The sequence below is a fragment of the Eucalyptus grandis genome, chromosome 1, assembly GCF_016545825.1.
Source record: "Eucalyptus grandis isolate ANBG69807.140 chromosome 1, ASM1654582v1, whole genome shotgun sequence".
In the NCBI taxonomy this organism is placed as follows: Eukaryota; Viridiplantae; Streptophyta; class Magnoliopsida; order Myrtales; family Myrtaceae; genus Eucalyptus; species Eucalyptus grandis.
The window spans coordinates 48,300,614-48,320,871 of NC_052612.1; the positions used below are offsets into that span (position 1 = coordinate 48,300,614).

The 20,258-nt window shown below is 42.5% G+C and overlaps 2 protein-coding genes and 1 long non-coding RNA gene across 3 annotated transcripts; all 3 read left to right on the forward strand.

The window, feature by feature from the left end:
* LOC104448008 (ABC transporter G family member 4) lies at positions 1–2,196 on the forward strand. Its single transcript, XM_010061777.3, has one exon. The coding sequence runs from the start codon at positions 115–117 to the stop codon at positions 1,996–1,998; it is 1,884 nt and encodes a 627-aa protein (XP_010060079.1). The 5' UTR covers positions 1–114; the 3' UTR covers positions 1,999–2,196.
* Positions 2,197–7,835: 5,639 nt separating this feature from the next.
* Positions 7,836–9,627, forward strand: LOC104448017 (UDP-glycosyltransferase 88B1). Its single transcript, XM_039307868.1, has one exon. The coding sequence runs from the start codon at positions 7,836–7,838 to the stop codon at positions 9,492–9,494; it is 1,659 nt and encodes a 552-aa protein (XP_039163802.1). The 3' UTR covers positions 9,495–9,627.
* A 1,336-nt stretch (positions 9,628–10,963) lies between these two features.
* LOC120290146 lies at positions 10,964–14,035 on the forward strand. Its single transcript, XR_005548001.1, has 2 exons — positions 10,964–11,856; positions 11,961–14,035. It is a non-coding gene; the product is annotated as an uncharacterized LOC120290146 (long non-coding RNA).
* Positions 14,036–20,258: the final 6,223 nt, after the last annotated feature.

Consider the following 20,258-nt stretch of genomic DNA (forward strand, 5'->3'; position numbering starts at 1 on the left):
AGCATTATACTCCCAAAACACGACACATGGAAATTATTGTCCACAAATCCTCCCCTTTTATCTCTCTCCTTCTCATGTGCCCGCCCCTCCCTCCATCTCCACCAACTCTTCTCCATGGAAGACCATTCACCTCCACCCTCAACTTCACCACCAGCACCGCCACCGGCTCCTCCGCCTCCATCCACCACACCACCGCCATCACAACCTGCTCTCTACGAGCTAACAGCTTCTTCCATTTCATACAGAAAGTCTAACACTTTCATCACAAACACCCTCCATCATTTCCTAGCCTTCAAACCATGCACAAAACCATCCCCTCCCACCTACATCCTCCGCGACATCTCCCTCGTCGCCTACCCATCCCAAATCCTTGCGGTGGTCGGCCCAAGCGGGGCGGGGAAGTCCACCCTCCTCGACATTTTGGCGGCTCGAGTGACGCCCACCCGCGGCACCCTCCTCCTCAACTCAACTCCCATCAACCCATCCACATTCCGCAAACTCTCGGCCTACGTCCCCCAGCACGACGTATGCCTCCCGCTACTCACCGTCTCCGAGACATTCATCTTTGCCGCCCGGCTGCTCATCCCTGACAAATCACAGCTCCTAACAGTCGTGTCCACTCTCCTGACAGAGCTAGGGCTGAGCCACCTGGCTGAGACCCGGCTCGGGAATGCCCTATCGGGAGGTGAGCGGCGGCGTGTCTCGATCGGGCTCAGCCTCCTCCACGATCCGGCGGTGCTCCTCCTTGATGAGCCGACTTCCGGGCTGGATAGCACTTCGGCCTTCAATGTCATGCAGATCCTCAAGAAGATCGCCGTCTCGCGTCACCGGACCGTGATCTTGTCAATCCACCAGCCGAACTTCAAGATTCTCTCCACTATTGACAGAATTCTGTTGCTCTCAAAAGGGTCGGTGGTCCACCATGGAACGCTTTGCGAGCTCCAAAGCTTCTTGCTCTCCATTGGCTTCACTGTGCCACCTCAGCTTAATGCCCTTGAATACGCCATGGAAATACTGAACCGGCTCCAAGAGAACAACAAAACCCTGACGCTCGCACAGTTTCCGCAGTCACTTCCTCCATCACTGGTTCATTGCTCCGAGACTAGTACTCCTTCCGATCATCATCACAAAATACCAAAGATTAGATACAAGAGCTCGAGGCTCGACGAAATTTTGATACTCTACAACAGGTCGTGGAAGATCATCTACAGGACGAGACAGCTCCTCCTGACCAACACCATCGAAGCCCTCCTCGTAGGGCTCGTCCTCGGCACCATCTACATCAACATAGGGTTCAACAAGGAAGGTATCGAAAAGAGGTTTGGCCTCTTCGCCTTCACTCTCACTTTCCTCCTTTCCTCCACGACCGAAGCCTTACCCGTCTTCATCAACGAAAGGCCCATCCTCTTGCAAGAAACCTCGAGCGGAGTCTATCGACTCTCATCCTACTTGATAGCGAACACGTTCGTTTTCTTGCCCTACTTGCTTGCCGTGGCTATTATATACTCGGCCTCGATGTACTTTCTTGTTGGCCTATGCGCCTCATGGCAAGCCTTCGCCTACTTTGTCCTGGTGATCTGGATCATTAACCTGATGGCGAACTCTTTCGTCTTGTTCTTGAGCTCCATTGCGCCAAACTACATTGCCGGGACGTCTTTAGTGACGGCATTCCTCGGGGCCTTCTTCCTCTTCTCAGGCTACTTCATTTCGAAGCAGAGCATACCCAAGTACTGGCTGTTCATGTACTTCTTCTCCATGTACAAGTACGCACTCGACGCGCTCCTCATCAACGAGTACTCGTGCCTCGTGTCAAGATGCTTGATCTGGTACGAGGAGAACAAGACATGCATGGTGACCGGGAGGGACGTGTTGCAGAAGCGAGGGCTTCACGAGGGCGAGAGGTGGACGAACATTTACATTCTGATCGGGTTCTTCATGTTCTATCGCGTGCTTTGGTTGCTGGTTCTGATGCGAAGGGTTTCGAGATCAAAGAAGTGAAATTTGCGACTCTACTTTACTCATCATCATCGTCATCTATCGTCTTCAAGAAAAAAATAAGACACTGCCCTTCTTCTTTTCTGTTTCTTATTCGCTCTCTCCGATTTTACACTGCTATCAGATCTTCATATGCTCCTCTAATTGCTTCCGTTGCTTTATAACTTGTGTCAATTCCCGTTATCGGGGATAAGTTTCTCACTGAAGCTTTTAAGCATCAATCTTACAAAAAACGCTTTGCATGGACCAGATTTATGGAACAAACATAAATCACCATGGCTAGATCAAAGAATCCAGTAGACATGGAAAAGCGAGCAACTTTTAAAATTCAAAGACAAAGTTAGGTCGATTTTGCATGTTGTAATTTGGTTTATTACGTCGTGTCTGTTGTGCAATTACTGAAATTTTACGTGGAGCCATCAATATCAATACTCGAGATTCTCCTGGCTCACGATGGATTGGGTCCATGCGAGGACAAACCTCAAGAAATGTCGAGGCTCGAAGAGTATCGTAATCATATTGAAAATCTTTTTACCACATAAATCTGCATGTTGACCCCACAAGCAAATTTGCACCTCGTGGACATGAAAGTGGTGGATCCCAATTAGGTATTAAATTTGTCCAGCAATTATTCCTTTCCTGTGCAAGCCAAGAGCAACTCTGTCAAGACGATCGTGTGGGTCTCGTCCTTTCCCTCTCTCTCTCTCTCTTTAAACTGAAATGATAAGTTCCTATTGGTTAGGTGTTAATTAGAAATGACCCCACAACTTATTTATTTTTCCATGATTATAAGAATTTAAAGAATTTGAGGTCACGGGTTCACTATCGATCCACGAAGAGCTAAAGCTATAGCGAAAAAGCCAAGAAGATGTGCAGTCGTCTTCCACATTCATGATGTTTTTGTCCGAAGGTGAGATTTCCGTCTTTTCTTGATTTGTTGTCTTCCCTGAAATCGATGCGCGTTCACGGGTCTCTCTCGCGATGTCGCTCGTGAACTGGTCGTTGGACTGTCTCCAGCGGGTGTCCACTCAGCTCGTACACGCATCATCTCTTTAACTGCAACCCCAATCGCCATGCGAATTTAAGGACTAGCGCATGGATTGAAGGAATCAAAAGGTAAAAGCTTAGATCATAGGCTTGAAAGTCCTAATCGAAGCATAAGCTAGCAACGTCACGTTGTTATAAATGTAAACCGAGTCCACAACAGCAAGGGACAACAATTGAAACAAGGGTCTTTACAAATGACTCCATGCTCAAAACGTCCCATCTGTGGCCACATATAACAAAATGTTTTCACAAACAAATGATGTATGATAGTGTCATTTTTGTATATATACCAATCAAGACAAAAGGTTTATATGTCTTCTTTACTGTGAAATTTTCAAAAAAATCATAAACCTATTGCATTTGTGCTAATTCAATTCAAATTTTTTTTGAAAATTTGCCAATTAAGTTCTTTTGACTAATTTTGGTAGGAAATCGTTAATATGGACGTCGGTTGTCCTATGTGATACATCCGGTGTTGATGTGCATAAATTTCGTATTTTTTTAAATTGAAAATTTTAATATAGTTTAATTTTTGAATTTTCTTTTTTTACTTTGCTTTTTTTTTTTTCATTGTGTTGATTAGGGTCACCGGCAACCCTTACCCATTGTGGAGGCCTTGCCTAAACTGTGTGAAGGCCCTTGCCAGATTTGGGCATTGGCCTCGCCCTTGCTGAGGGCCTTCAAGACCTCATTGTTTGTAGGAGTGAGCCTCGCCCATGGCCTGGTGGCCTACGAGGGTCACCGACCCTTTCTAACCCAAAGAAAAAAATTCAATAGAACATTGCATCATTTTATAAGTTATTGGACAAATTTTCTTTGTAATATATTGTCATGATGATAAGATATCCATTAACTCTTAACAAAATAAGAGATAGATAATAAATGGTTACAGAAAAGAAAAGAGAGAATGTCGTAAAGAAGGAAAGTGAAATATATAGAATTGGGAGATCTCATTATTCATAAATAGAGAGGAGAAAATGGATAAAAGAAAAACAAATATTTGACACTAAAAAAATAATATAAACAGAAGGCTTCCTCGTTTTTTCCGCACCAAGCAGATGGCAGTTGAAACTTTTGACAAAATGAGGAAAGCTATTGAAAAAGGGAATTTATGCTATCGTGTTAGCTTTATGCTTTCGAGAGTGAGGGGGATTTACCTTCTTATCTTCGATCTCACTTTATTGATTCACGTGCTCAAAATATTGCAATTGATTACCTTATAATTCAATAGATATTGTAATTTTATGTCTTTTATTTTCTTTTAATAAGGAATAAACCTACATAATGGTGAGAAATCGATTGATTCGAACATTTATTCTGCTATAGATTCTTACATATTATAATTCTTCTGTTGCAAAAGTTCACGTTGCCGCTGATGTTTAGAAATATATGATAAATAACGTTAATTTTCATTTGCAAAACAAATTTTACTTCAGGTCATCAAAATCCATTCGAACAAAAGAACCAACAAAAACCCTTATAAATCTTGGTCGACTTCTTGGGCCAAAGTCAAACCGCCCCCAATTCTCCGAACTTGGGCCGACCAAAGTCTTGTTACAGGCCCAAAGTTGCTCGGGCCTATCACCACCCTCATCAATTTAATCCCTCAGCATGCTCAGATTGTTTACAAAAATTCGATTCTGAACTTACGTGACAGGCTGGAGTTGACTATTGAACATATTCTTGTTGACTGAAAAGGTCACTGTAACTTGCCACTTGTTAGCATATCTAGCATTAACCATCTTCATGAGTGATGCAAGTGATGACATTGTTGTGATTTGTTTAATTGCTTGGACGTGGCAAACTATAAGTTTATGTTATCCTATGGCCTACTTGCTTAATTCTCAATTTGCATTTTCTTCAAGAGTTTGTAAATCACTTCTGATATGAATGTGAGTATGTGCAGCAGCATTACTCTATCCTCATTTTCCATGCATAAGTACAGCAACTGCAAAACCTTGGCTCTTATTACTGCGTACAAGCAAGAAAAGAAAGGTCCTGTGCAGTGAAATTTTCACCTCAAATATGCGAAAATATCCCTAAAGGGATTCTTAATGAGAATATTATATAAGGATATATCAAGCTAGTTTATAATATAGGTTGCACACACTACAAATGAGTGTGTAGACGAATGAGTCAAATTCAGGAACCCAACAAGAGAATTGCCACGTTATTTTTGCTTTGTAGTTAAGTTTTTTGTATATATAGCTAGTATTAATAGGGCTGTCGAAATGAATCACAAATCTAAGAAATCTTTGCTTGAGCTTTTTGTACTAGAGTCAAAACAAGGACTTCAGAATTGCTTGTTCTTTCCTTAATTGCACGCGAGAATTCTTCCTTATAAAAACAAAAGGGCGTGCCAGATTTTTCGTCAGCCTAATCAAGAATGGGTGAAGTGAGTGTTTGTGCGTTTTCTCTGTGCAGACATGTGTAGAACTTCATAGCATCGCACGGTAAGGGACATTTGATCTTTTGAGCTATCTATGTTAATTTTTTTACTCTCTTCCTTGCCATTTTTAACGTAAAACCCAAAAGCAAATTAAATAGTCGGTGAATAATAGGCCGTTATTTGGTTTGATGACCGGGGACGGTTGCCAAAGTATTTTCCTTTATCATTTTAGACATCAGATCTTTGCCCCCATTAATAAAGTTGACAATTTTAGAAGAAAAGAATGTGTAAGCACCTGAATTTTGATAAATATTTTCTTGTAACTTACCCATAAGAAGCACTCAATTTTTAAAAATTTGAATACTGTAGCACTTTTTTTTTTTTTTTTTTTTTTGGGTGACTCAGGGAACCCGTACACTGTACTAACACGGACAGTCCGAAAGGCCCAAGATAACGGGAGGTAAACCCTGGGGGTAACACGTGCTAGGTATCACACACGTGCCACCGGATAAGTCACTCTGCGACGCCTGGAATCGAACTCCTCCTCTTGCGTTAGGGGGAGAAGCTCTCCGCCAGCAACGCCATCCAGGTGGGTGGTCAAATAAAATCTTATCTTGACAAGGAATATACTTTATCAGCTTTGGATATGCTTTGACACGCTGGAAACTTTGTTTTAGTCATTTAAACAATCATATCAAGAAGGTTAGCGGTAACGAGATGTAACGTGGGAGGAACCTGTACATGTAAAGATAATCAAGGAGCGTGAACCCGTCGTGAAATCGTGGACTTGCTAGTCAGTAGTTATAAATCTAATCATCCTTAGTTTGTATCTAAGAAAAATACACATTTAAATGAGATTTGACATATTATTGTTACAAAAATAAATACTACGAAGAGGTGCTTTCCGAAAGTAAACGATAATACTGCCTCTTCCAATCAAATAGCATGGATAGAAAAATTCAGTAAATCCAAGGATACCAGATGATTCAAAGCTATAAACAAGCCTTTTGTATATAGGTGAATGCAAACATTTTTTATGGTCTATCTTACTCTTAATGTATATGATTTTCAGATGTCCGTGGCATGCATCATTAATATAAATATGTGATTGTGGTTCAAAAATATATTATGTCAATCTATCATGAGCTAAATCATTTCAAACAAATATATATATTCTTTTCTTAATTCTTGCTGAAGAGTTTTTATTATGAAGAACTACGAAATGTGTTCAATATATAGTTTCAAATGATCTCTTCAAAGTTCCACTATATAGATATTTGATAAATGGGTTAATACCCTGAAAAACCCCAAATTGGTATCTGTGACAAATTTACCCTAAACTATTTTTTTTGACTACAAAAAACTTCAAACTGGTATACATTTGACAAATTTACCTAAAACTGGTACACTTGTGACAAATTTACTTTATGTTAGTTTTCGTTAAATTTTACTATCAAATTATTAAGTTAAATGACACATGATAGTTGACTGGATATATCAATTTGAGATTTTACGCTCCGTTTGTTACAGTTCACAATTTTTGTGATTTTTTTTTGTGGTATTAATCCAATTTAGCGGATGATATATTTGTCATAAATTTACCAGTTTGTGGCTTTTTGCGGTTGAATAAATTAGTTTGTGGTAAATTTATCATAAATGTATCAGTTTAGAGTTTTTTTTTATGATCATTCGGGATAAATTTGTTACGGGTGTACTACTAGTTTGGGGTTTTTCATAATATAAAAATAGTTTGGGTTAAATTTATCACATGTGTATCAGTTTGGGGTTTTTTAGAGTATTAACTCTTGATAAATTGAGACCACTCGCCGCGATGGCTCTACTGGATAAGTGCTCCATTGATCATTCCCCAAATGTGAGGGGTTCGAAACCTAGTTGAGGCATTTGGTGTCTCACGTGGGATGTTGGGGTGGTGATTCATCCGCTAGCATCCCCTCAGGTTTCTGCCGTCGGTTGTCAACTGTACGAGGTTCTCGAGTTATAAAAAAAAAAAAAAAATACTCTTGATAAATTGAGCTTGCTCGGTAACATTTATAATCAATTTTTTTTTCAAAATTAAAATGTCGCTCTTGCCGACAACAAGGTGGGATTAAAAAAAAATGTTGCTTTTCTTAGATAAACAATAATATTAAACAGACCACCGCCTATGGTGGCCTAGCTAGATAAAAGCTTCCATGACGTCTATCCAGGACGGAAGAGTTCAAATCCCATAGAACGCACAGGATCTTAAGCGTGACGTCAAGGTGGTGGGTTTTCCGCTAGCGTCGCTTTTGGTTCTCTTCAGCTGGTTCTTAAGCTGTACAGGGTTTTTGGGTAAAAAAAAAAAACAATAATATTAAACTGTAAGCACCACGAGTGGATTTTGTCGTTTTGCGCCACTTAGTTGATGCGTAAAATGATGACGGCCCATGTGCTAAACCTGCCCACGAACAGCAACGCAACCACTCTAGTCTCTTGCGTCTCTACCACCGCTTCCTCCTCCGCCCTATCTCCGCTGTCGTATTCGTTACTCTCGACCAACCAAATGGACGGCTCCATCCTCCTCTACCCTTCACCTGGAAGAGGCCACCTCGCCTCCATGGTGGAGCTCGGGAAGCACATCCTCGACCACCACCATTCCTTCTCCGTCACCGTCCTCCTCCTCTCCACCCCACCTCCGGACACCCACCTCATCGACGCTGTCTCCGCCACCCACCCGTCCATGACCTTCCACCACCTCCCCGCCATCTCCCTCCCCAACTCCGACCACCTCTCCTCGTCTCCCGCCAACTTCATCCTCTCCACTTTCGAAATCGTCCGCCTCCACAACCCAACGCTCCACGAGAACCTCGTCTCTCTCTCCAAGTCCTCCGCAGTCAAGGCCTTCGTCATCGACTTCTTCTGCAACGCCGCCTTCGGCGTCTCCGCCTCCCTCAACATCCCCACCTACTACTACTTCACCTCCGGCGCGAGCGGGTTGGCCTCGTTCCTCTACATTCCTGCTCTCCAAGTGAAGTACCCCGAGAGCTTCAAAGACCTCAACGTGCCCATTCAGATCCCTGGCTTCCCTCCAGTCTCGCCCCGAGACATGCCCATGGCCATCAGCAATCGGAAACTCGAGGTCTATAGCTATTTCTTGGAGACGGCGGTTCAAATGGCTAAATCGACCGGTCTCATCGTGAACACGTTCGACTCGTTCGAAGCCAGCACTCTCAAGGCTCTAAGGGATGGCCTCTGCGTGCCGGACGGAGCCACTCCTCCGACATACTGTGTCGGGCCACTGGTGGCTACCGGCGGGGGAACCAAAGATGGCGACGAGAGGCAAGAGTGCTTGGTTTGGCTCGACTCGCAGCCGAGCCGGAGCGTACTGTTCCTGAGCTTTGGGAGCATGGGTGTGTTCTCGACCAGGCAGCTGAAGGAAATGGCGGTCGGGTTGGAGAGGACTGAAGTGCGGTTCTTGTGGGTGGTGCGGGTCCCGCCGCCTCACGACGAGGCTCGGCGCATGTTAGCCGAGCTCGAGCCGCGCGTCCATTCGTTCCTGCCCGAAGGGTTTGTGGACAGGACAAGAGGGAGGGGGATGATAGTGGAGTCGTGGGCCCCGCAGGTCGAGGTGCTGAGCCACGGCTCCGTGGGCGGGTTCGTGACGCACTGTGGGTGGAACTCCGTGCTTGAGGCGGTGTGTCATGGCGTGCCCATGCTGGCCTGGCCTCTCTACGCGGAGCATAAGTTGAATAGGGTCTACTTGGTGGAGGAGATGAAGCTGGCTCTGTCCGTGACCGAGTCGGAGGAAGACGATGGGCTCGTCTCGGCGGGTGAGCTGGAGGAGCGAGTGAATGAACTGATGCGATCGGAGAAAGGGAGAGCGATAAGGGATCGAGTCCAGGCCAAGCAAGAAGCCGCGACCGCCGCGCTGAGCGAGGGCGGGTCGTCCCTATCGGCCCTAGCCGAGTTGATCCGGTCGATTAAAGCCAGGTCGAGCGAGGTGGATGTTCCCGACCTGGTCACGAGCTCCTTGGGGGTTGGCGGCGATTTGGGCAGCGCCAGCACAGTTACGATCTCCACCTAAACTGTTGTTTTTCTGTAAGTCTTGTTGTGAAGAAATCTTTCCTAGTAAAGAATCAAAATTCGAGGAAAATAAGTTTTTGTCCGCGGGGTTTGTCTCCCATTCGTGGAGTAAATAACAACACTAGATATTTTAAGACGTAGGCTGCGTTCGTTTCACGGAAAATAACTTAGGGAAAATGTTTTGGATTTTCCGGTGTTCGTTTCACGGAAAATCAACAACTCAAAAAATATTTTCCATCAATAAAATTTACATGCAAATCTAAGGAAAATGTTTTCCACTTCTGAAAAGTGGAAAACATTTTCCATAACTTCCTCTGCCTTTTTTTCTTTCTTTCCTTTTCATTTTTCTTCCTTAGCTTGGCCGGTGGCCGGCCCCGATAGTGGCCGGCGACCGGCAACCGGTCGCGGTCGCAAGCTAGCTCGAGCTCCGCCCCGGGCTGGCGAGGCTTCGCCTAGCCCGATCTGTGGAAGCCCAGCTCGCCCGAGCTCGGCGAGCTTGAGCCTCACCAGATCGGGCGAGGCAGAGCCTCGCCGGCTTGGGGCGGAGCTTTGGCCTCACCAGATCTGGCGAGCTGGGCGGGGCTCGGGCCTCACCCGAGCTCGCCAGAGGTCTAGTGAACCGCGAGCTCGCCGGATCAGGACTTGGTCGGCCGGATCTGACCTTGGTCGGCTCGCCATCGTCGGGCGTGCGGTGGCGGAGGAAGGAGGAAGGAGGAAGGAGGATGAAGAAGGAGGAGCGGCAGTGGAGGAAGGAGGAGGAAGAAGGAGGAGCGGCGGCGGAGGAAGGAGGAAGGAGGAGGAAGGAGGAAGGAGAAGGAAAAGAAAAGGAAAAATAAAATAAAAATAAAAAATAAAAAAAGAAAGAAATTAGTTAACGAACGGTGGAAAATGTTTTCCACTCAAAATTTAAGTATTAGCCAGAACACTTTGGAAAATATAGCCATTTTCCTTGGAAAATAACTTCGGGAAAATGTTTTTCCTGGAGATGGTTCATTTTCCGGAAACGAACGCAAGTAGTGATAGGTCTTCGATCTTTTTAAATTAAATAGTAAAAAATTATTACTATTATTATATACTTACATTTTCTTTCAGAATTTAGTTCCTCCTAGCTTTGATGCTCAGGGTTAATCCATTGTATTTGCACTCGATTGGCTAGATCCAGTCGAGAATGGTATTATCAAGGGAATGGTCTACATGTATGAATTGGCGAGACGTGTCCTCGCTTCATAAGCTAGGAATATTATACGCCCTTTGTTGACACCCGATTTTTGTCGACATTTTAATCATCAATTTTGCAAAAATATAAAAAAAAAAAAAGAGCCAAAAAAATATAAATAAAAAGAAAACAGAAAAAAAAAGAAAAGAAGAGAAAAAGAAAAAGATGAAATGAAATGAAAAGAAAAAATTAGGAATAAGGAAAACGAAAAAGAAAAAGGAGAAAAATAAAAAATAAAATAAAAAAATAATAGAAAAGGAAGGAGGGGGCATTCGAAGGGGGAGGCTCTCTGGCGCGGATTCTCTCTCTGAGAGACGCTCTCTCGTTCCCGCTCTCTCTTCATGACGATCTCTCTCTCTCTCTCTCTAAAAAAACCGTTCGCGCGTGCGGATGCTCGGGGACGGATTCTCTTGCTGAGGGGATTATCGCTCTCTCGGACTCTCTCCGCATCTCGGAGAGCGAGCTAGGGTTTGACGGCCGAATCGATTCAAGGTGGAAATCGGTCTCTTTCTTTGGCTTGAGGATCTCGACTTCCTCATCTGCACCTTTTCGAGCTCCGAAGCCGATCGGCGATGGTGGTAGCGACGGCAGCGGCGGCGACAGCTTCCAATCGTTTTTTTGTTCTACTTTGCCGGTAGTCTCGCGCGCAAGAGAGATTCCGACGATTCCTCTCTGGCTGGATCTCGCGCTCAGGATCTGTCTCTCGCTCTCTGGATTTGTCTCTCGGTCGGTCTCTCTCTTGATTGAAGACGGAACAAATGAAGATCGAAGGAGTTCTTCGTTGTTACTTGATCATCAAAATCTCTAAAGATGCTTCGGAGTAGTTGATGTGCTGATTTCCAGAAAATCGCAGAATAAAGATTGAGCTGAGTCTTCTCAATCTTTACTTGTACATTTGTTGCGCAAATATTCTGATTTCAGCAGATTCCGTTGACATTTAATTTCACTGATTTTGTTGAAGAAGAAGCTGAGAAAAACGTGTTTAGATTGCAACTCAAAAGAAGCGTACACCATCTTCAAATCGGCAGCCGAGGCGTTCATTCGATGAGTTCGAGGATCACAGAATCAAAGGCCAGCGTTCTTCATTTTCCAGGAGTTCCAATAACAAAATCGAAGCTAAGTGTTTGGTTTCCTCTTTTCTATTTCGGTAAGAGTGTTATTAGATTCAGATCCTCCACTGATTTCAGTACATGTTTTTTTGTTAAATAGCAACTTCATTGTCACTGAATGGTGGACATCTCAGAAGGTCAGTTCTTGGCCGATTCATTACGGACCGAGGTGGGTGCGATGAAACTCCATTTAATATCATCCGATGAGGCGAGAGCTTCTCGTGTCGTGATTCATGATCGACAACGAAAGTTCGGGGCCAGGATGCATTGCAAATCTAGTTAAAATCAATGCTTATATGATCTGGAACAGATTATAGTTAGATGCTGTGATTTTTGAATATGGATGAGCATGTTCCTGTTAGTTCTATTTTGAACTCTTAAATGTCGTTGTCTTGTGAAGTGACGAGCTAGAAGTTTGACGTGCACATCTTAAGCTTTGATTTGGTGTATTAAAGCCCCCAAATGAAATTTGTTTGTCAGCTCGAATCCATCTAAAAAATATACACACTGTTCTGAAATTCTAACTTGAAGTACTGCTGCTGTGATTGTTGGACACGCTTGCTATTTGCTGAGTTTCTATTGAATTTTGTTCTTGGATTCTGTGGGCTAGCTGCTGTGGTTTTTTGTGTTCAATGTCTTCACGAGAGTTGAAGACGACTCAAAGACCTTTCCAACGACCCATAGAACGTTCTGATCCGATGTCTTTTACTACCTGAAAATAGCTCGGCATTTAGCGCCAGTTTTCTGGAAAATTTTGGTGTTCTGACTTGCTCTCTGTTCTGAATGACCTTCTGTGCAAATGACTTGATATGAGCTGGTTGTTGTGGTTTTCTGTGTTCGAAGTCTTCATGGAGGTCGAAGATGGTTCGATTATCTTTCCAACGAGCTATAGAATGCCCTAATTGGACTTCATTTAATATGGTTTTTGCCTGTCCAAAGTTAGGTCCAGAATCTGCCAAATATTTGTTTCTCTGTTTCAGATGACCTTCTGTGTAAACCGCTTGATATGAATTGGTAGATGATGTTATTAGGACTTAATGTCTTCTAGAGATTTGTAATAGACTTCACAAGCTTTCTATAGACATATTATATGTGCAATTTGGCCATCATTTTCCCTGCCTGATGCTTCTTGCAAAGAGCACTAATCTGCTGATGTGTTCTGCTTGTTATGATCTGATTTGACCACTTATACAAATGGCTTTGCTTGAGCTAGAAAAAGAGCTAAATTGCAATTGTCACCTAATAGAATTCGTAAAAGACACCTTGAGCTTTCTAACGATGCCTAGTTTGTCCAATTTGCCCATCATTTGCCCTGGTTTTCTTTTTTTTTTTTAGATCAAGTTTTGAAGTCTGAATTTGTCTTGACCTGCAGTGCTGTCTTGTCTCTATGAATTTGACTGTCTACCAATTTTGTGTGATCTTATACATAATGATCTTGAGGATAAATTCTTAATGAAAGCTGTCCATAATATCCATATCCATCCCATGCTAAAATTTGAGAATTTTGAAGGTGAAGTAACCTTAGAATTCAAGTTGACATGTAGCAATTTAAATTGTTATGCATTTTGCTCCTAATGACGAGTCACATATCAATGTTAATGGATTTGTGTGGCCTTTTGCACATGGATTTAGGGTTAAATGTCTAAATCAAACTTTTTCTTCACATTTAACCCTACGTCATGTTCAAATTTCATGATTTTCATGCATTGATTAGGTGACTTAACAAATCAGTTGTCATGCATCATTCTTTGATTTGCTTATGATTGATTTGCATGTTTTAGCGATTGTTGCTTTTCGGCCATGAATTTGACTTTACTTGAACTTGATATGCCTCAGGAAATTCCATTCATGAAAGTTGCTCTTTATAAAGTGCTTGATTTCTGTGCTTTTTTCTTAGAGCCAATCATACATGGGTTCTACCCCAATTGCTTTGATTTTATTTGTGATGTTTGTTTCCTTGCACTGCATATACCTAGTTATGGGTTTCTTAGATTAGGTTTAGATTAGGATCCCGAAGATGAAGGAGGCGTGAAGATGGTGGAGGTCGATGTCCACTCCGACTGTTGCCATGTAATATTCTTTTTCCCGACATATGTCTTGGGTTCCATGCATTGTATAAAACCCGACGAGTTGCGGGTTTCTTTCTTTTCTTTTTAGTTGTTTTCTTTTATATTTTAGGACTGCCCGATAGATTTACGGCTTTTCCTTGATTGCTTACTTAATGTCTTGCAATTTTAATAGAATAGCATGTAAATAATCCACCACGCATGATCATTTAGTATATAATTGATGATCCTGAAAATAAAAAAAGAAATGCATGGACATGTTAGGAAAAACACAACATGCTGTTTAGGTACCGAAAGGGCGCTGATAGCAATATTAGCGTAACCTAAGTCCCCGAACCTAGATATCTGGTTACGTAGGAATCGAGGGAACACTCCCGACCCTCGATTGGGTTTCTAGCCGACCCCCAAAATGAGGCTAGTGGCGACTCCTGTCTATATTCTTAGGTTGTTAAACAATTAGACCGCATAAATAAATCCACTGTCACGCGGGGTACGAGCTTGGGAGAGCTCACGATTTTGAGATTAAGTATCCCTAAACCCGACCTTTCCCATCCTTGGATACATTTCGAGGGGCGGCGAGATCGGGTCGCGACACCCTTTAAGATGGAGAAAATTATTTCGTGTGGTTAGATACAGTAAATAACATTTTTTGGTGTGTGATTAGCTTCTCCTAAAAGTATTACGAATTGTCCTTTCATCGTAGAGGATTGAAAAATGATTGTGTGTCCATCTTTAATTTACTATAAGAATCAAAATTTATTTTGGACCACAAAAATTATATAATAAATAATTATAAATTATTGTTGGACTCAATTTTTTAAGAATTTATGGCTCACAATAAATTATTATTCTCACAGTATCAGAAAATTATTACGCTAATAAAGCCTTAGAAGATTTGTGATGATAATTATAAGAAAACACATTGAGTACTAAGTGGCTAAATGTTTCAATTTGATTATCTTGTAATTCCTATTAATCATAGTAAAACGACTCTTTCTCGGCTTGCATTTGTAAGCAAAATAGCCTAGCCACAAAAATGGTCCCCAATCATATGTTATTTACACGTGAAAATGAGTTCGAATTATTACATTTGTGCATTCTTTCTTTTTGCAATCATGTGTCGGAGGGGATTTCGGCCTTTTGCGCTTCAATTATTGCCCCATGTACTGTGTGGACGGAGTGATAGTCGTACCCACTACGACTTTTTAGAAGCCGAATGCTCGAGTAAAGTCGGGACACTCATTTGTCTCAGGCTCGTTTGGAGGAACTCACATCATCGGCTTTTTGAACGTTGGAAAAACGGTTTGACATTTAGGTGGCTTTCCTCGTTTGGAGCAACTCATGCTAACGATGCTATAAAGAAATTCTTTATTATTTAACTATAATTTATTATAAACATTTAATATCATGAAAAATTCTAAATATAACATGCACGTGATAGATTTACCCAAAATTGATTTTTTTTATTACAAAAAATCCAAAATTAATATATTTGTGATAAATTTATTTTCAATTAGTTGTCTTTAAATTAAATTACTACCAAGAAAAACTACAAACTGATGAATCTGCGATAATACGAAGGGTAAAATCCTAAACTAGTATCTCTATTAATTACCATTTGTTATCAAACTCAATAATTTGATGATAAAATATAACAAAAATAAATGAAAGGTAAATTTGTCGTAAGTGCATTAATTTGGTTCTTGTGTGATAAAAAATTAGTCGATATAAATTTATCACAAGTGTATCAATTTGTAGTTTTTCATAATATTAATCATAATAAATATAGTAAAATATTAATATAACTCATCATGATCCGATATCCATTAGTAAGTTTTATGATCAATGATTAAATTCATATGTTTTCAATTTGAAAGATTTGAGGTTATGTATGAATTCAAATTCAATTATTAGACACTACATATGAAATTAGTAAAACTTAGTGATGTAAAAATCACCTCTACAATCTCTTCATGCGCGGGAATAACAAATAAAATAAATAGTCACTAGAAACTCTCTTTGTGCCGGGTTGTTTTGCGCAATAGAAATTTCTACAATATATAGGCGCAATTTCTTCTAATGCATGGCACACTACTAAATGGCTTAGATTTGCATCCTGTAAAAAATTTGGCACTTTAACCACATAAGTTCCATTATAAATTAATGTAGATTTTGGCCTTGGGACAAAGATTCTTTCGACAACAAACAACATATTATTTCGCGGAAATTTTGATAGTCTTTTGGAGGACCCATTCATTGTTCTACAAAACATTGTATGCTAATACATTTTTATTGTATGTCTTATAAAAAAATATCATAAATAGACTTTTTATCTTTTTATGATGCAATGGTCATCGAGTATCGAGAGTCGGGGTCACGGAACTTAGTGAAATGCACTGACTTCAATGGCGCGATTATCTGACTATAATCAATCTAGCCTACAGCTGCGAGATGGGGACAAGACCACTATTGAAGGCAATGGATGTGGGGCTTCTACGGGGAGTATGAATGTAGCAATGATAGAGCACCATTCCTTTAGTCATGGAAATGGACAAGCTTGATTTTGAGAGCTAACCTAAGTGATCCGTCAATCGTCATAAAAGAGACAACCTCCTCCATGAGAATAGTGCGATGAGCATCTAGGATCTCTTGAGGATTGGCCCTAGAGGGAAAAGTGAGATGTCGTACCATACGAACATGATGATGAGTCTATTTGGGGCGCTTTAGACTATTTTATTAGAGCACAATCATTAAAGTACTAGACGTGATCCTTGTTGACACTTAAATTTTGATTAGGTTTTTAATTATGCCTTAATTTCCTTTATTTTCGGATAATAAATAAAAATAATAATACAAAAACAAGAAAACAAAAAAAAGAAGCAACCAAAGGAGGGTTGGGCCTACAAGCCCAGCCCCTCCTTTCTTTCTTGCATGGGCCGCCAAGACCCAGCCTGCGCGACCCAGCCCTTTTCCTCCAAAAGCCCGGCCCCTTTCTCCTTCTTCCCTTTGTCTTCTTCCTTTGCAAACCTGCAGCACCTACGACTGAGGGGGATAGGCCGACATCGGCTGGAAGGGACAGGTCTCGGACTCCATCAATGCCGAGCATGAGGGAGGTCGAATGGGACGCCAGTTCAGTCGAGGGGAACCGATCGGCAGGTCGAAGGTTGGCGGCCGAGATTCTTCGTCGACCGGATCTCCCTTGCCTATAAATAGGCGCCCGAAGCTCTGTCAAAAGGGGGGCGACATCGAGGAAGGTCAAAGGCACGTAAGCTCTGATAGCTTCCCATCGAGAGACATCGGGGGAGGTCCGAGAGCAAGCGAGCCCAAATCTGATTGGAGTTCGGCTGGAGAGGAGGAGATTTGGGGCTAAGTGAGGTCGGTCGGAGAAGGAGGTCGTCCTGGTGCAGATCTAAGGCCTCGTTTGGTTGGGCTTTCCCAAGGGGCTTTTGGCCTTGGCAATTTTTTTTATGTTTGGCAAAACTTTCGAATGCTATTTGGCGAAATGTGGGCATTCCAAATGCTCAAAACCCAACGCTGGGGTAGGGCAGCTTTGAGCATTCAGCATTCCCCCAATGCAAGCTTTACTGTTCACGCGTCGTTCACCTTCTTCCCCATGACTTCTTCGAGTTCTCTGCCACTGTCTCTGTTGTCAACGCCGCCTCCGCCTCTGCCTCTGTCATCGATGCCGCCTCCGCCTCCGCCTCCGTTATCGACGCTGCCTCTTCCTCTGCCTCCATCATCGACGCTGCCTCCGCCTCCACTGTTGACGCCTCCGCCTCCACTGTTGACACCTTCCTCTTCTGCGACAGATCCATCACCTTTGACAAGCGCAAGCAGCACCGCGTCGACTCCTTCAGCTCACGAGAACCAGGCCTTAGGCCGCTAGATGTGGCCGTCCGGAGGCCAGATCTGGCCTTCACCCCCCTTGACCAACCCGACGGCCCTCCTGCCCTGCCATTCTGGGACGCCCCTGACTTCAAGTTCTCCATAGACCCTGCCGCCGCCTCTGCCTCCACCGTCGACGCCTTCCTCTTTTGCGGTAGATCCATCCCCTTCGATGAGCACGAGTAGCACCGCATCGACTCCCTGCTTCTACGCTCCGACTCCTTTGGCTTGCATGAATTAGGCCGCAAGATTTGGTTGTTGGGAGGCCAGATCTGGCTGTCCGGCACTGCTAGCTGCCAGATTTGATTTTCAGATTTTTTCTTTTAAATTAAAAGCAAAAGCCCATTTGTAATAAGTTTTACCAAACGATATTTTTACACAAACCACTTTCCAATGCGTAATTTGCCAAACGTCCAAGCATTCCTGAAAACCCCTTTATCTTAAAGATATTTGCATTTGGCCAAGGGCATTTCCCCAAAACCGAACCAAACGGGCCCTGAGAGAAGCCGTCCCTGAACCTTGCCGTGCCGTCATCACCTTCGCTCCAACAGCCAACGAGCCTACTTGACTCCACCGCCGCTACCGTTGCCATCGACCTCTGGTAAGAGGGTTCTATTTTGCCACCCGGCGGCCCGTGCCGAAGCTCATGATCGTAGGGTTTGCGTGAGCTCCGGACCAAGATGTTCTCCTCGATTCCTCACCACCGCCTGTTCAGTGCCTCCCCCCATCGTTGATCTGTCAGCATCACTGTCCCCGTGCCAAGTTGTCGCCGCTCATCGTCGCCGTCTCCGCTGGATGATGCAAGAGTAGGGCAAAGCATGCTGCGGCCATGAACCGGGTCAAAAGCGGGTCGGTATCTAGGTAAGGTTTCCCTTGAGTTGGGCTAGGTCACGCATGGACTAAATTTGCACAGGCCTCAGAGAAGTGGGCTTATATTTGGGCCAGGCCTTGTTTTCTAAAAATGGGGGGAAAAGCAATCAAAAAATCTGAGTCGGGCCCATCCGGATCTCGAGTGGGTGATCGGGTCAGACCCAACCCGAGATCCGACCCAGTTCGCATTTTAATATTATATTATTATATAATATTTTAAAAAATATTTTTCCAATAAACCAAAAAAAAATATCCATATTTTCCCAAAAAAGCCAAAAAATGATTTTTATTTAAAAAAAAGATCAAAAAATGCTTTTATGTCCAAAAATGAGAAAATGATCCAAAAATGTTTTTCTTCTACAAATGCATGGAAAACCCCTGAAAAATCCAAAAAGCCTTAGGCTTAAACAAGATTAGGTACCGAAAGGGCATTAGTGATTAACTACTGTAATCAAGTCCTCGATCCTAATTTCTCTTATTGCGCAGGAGCGAGTATTTCTCCCGATACTTTGCTTGGGTTTCTAATCGACCCACTCCAAATCAATTAGTGGCAACTCCGTTTTAAAATTAACTCACAGGTTAAAAACATCAAACCATTAAGTCTTGAATTGGTGGACTTGGGAGGGTCCGGGCTATGCTTAATAAACTTAGCTAAACCATTAGCCTTCGCAAGGCGCTCGCCCCGATCGGGTGCTGAAAAAAAGAGAGGTCACGACAGCTTGGCGACTCCGCAAGGGAGAATTTGAGGACTTAAGCCATTTTATCTTGTTTAAGCATTTTACTGCCTTGTATTTGTTTTTTTTTTTCATGCAGGTCAGTAGCTTAGAGGGTTATTTTTCATAATGTTTCGTGATTATAAACTGTTGGGCATGCTTTATTGTTTTAGCACCACACATGACACACACAACCCGGCCACCGGACCTGGGCCGCCATAAAATATTTAGGATGGTGTTAAGAAAGATACGGCTTTGAACGCGAGACTGCGTTCTAGAGGTTGCCTTTCTTTTCCACAAATTTCTTTAGCCGAGGTTAAAGGGGTGTGTTGCTAACGCGAGATTGCGACGGGTGGACACCCTTTTAATTTCATCAAACCTTCTTAGTTAGAAATTGAGCTGCACATATCATGCGCATGTCTATGTAATTGTCATCACTTTTCTCGCGTGATGTAAGTTTTTTTCGTGTACTTTACAATTTACTTACCTTCCTACATATATTGAGCAGTCCATGATTAGTCTAGGATTTAATACAACGGTCATTTAAATTTGGAAATAATTTTCTTAAAATTAAAAAAAATAAAAAAACTCTTGCAAAAGAAATTACTTTTAGTTGATGTTTTTATTCTCAAGCATGTTACAAAGGTGTTTTCTGCAAGAATTTTCATTTGCCTAAAAAAAAGGGATAGAAATCTTTTTGAAAATTTGTTGCAACTCATGCTTTCTTTGCCTTTCAAATTGAATATCTTTTTAGTCCATGCTAACATGTCACATGCCTTTTTTTTTTTTTCAATCCATGCTTAGGAAATCCTCTACCTTTTCATGAATAAACAAATAGAGTAGGATTAGATCGTCATCATGGATTGACTCCCTATTTACGCCTTGTCTTCACACATGCTTGTTTAT

Excerpts from the sequence above, each read along its gene's own strand:
- LOC104448008 (XM_010061777.3), top strand. The coding sequence starts at position 115 with ATGGAAGACCATTCACCTCCACCCTCAACTTCACCACCAGCACCGCCA.
- LOC104448017 (XM_039307868.1), top strand. The coding sequence starts at position 7,836 with ATGCGTAAAATGATGACGGCCCATGTGCTAAACCTGCCCACGAACAGC.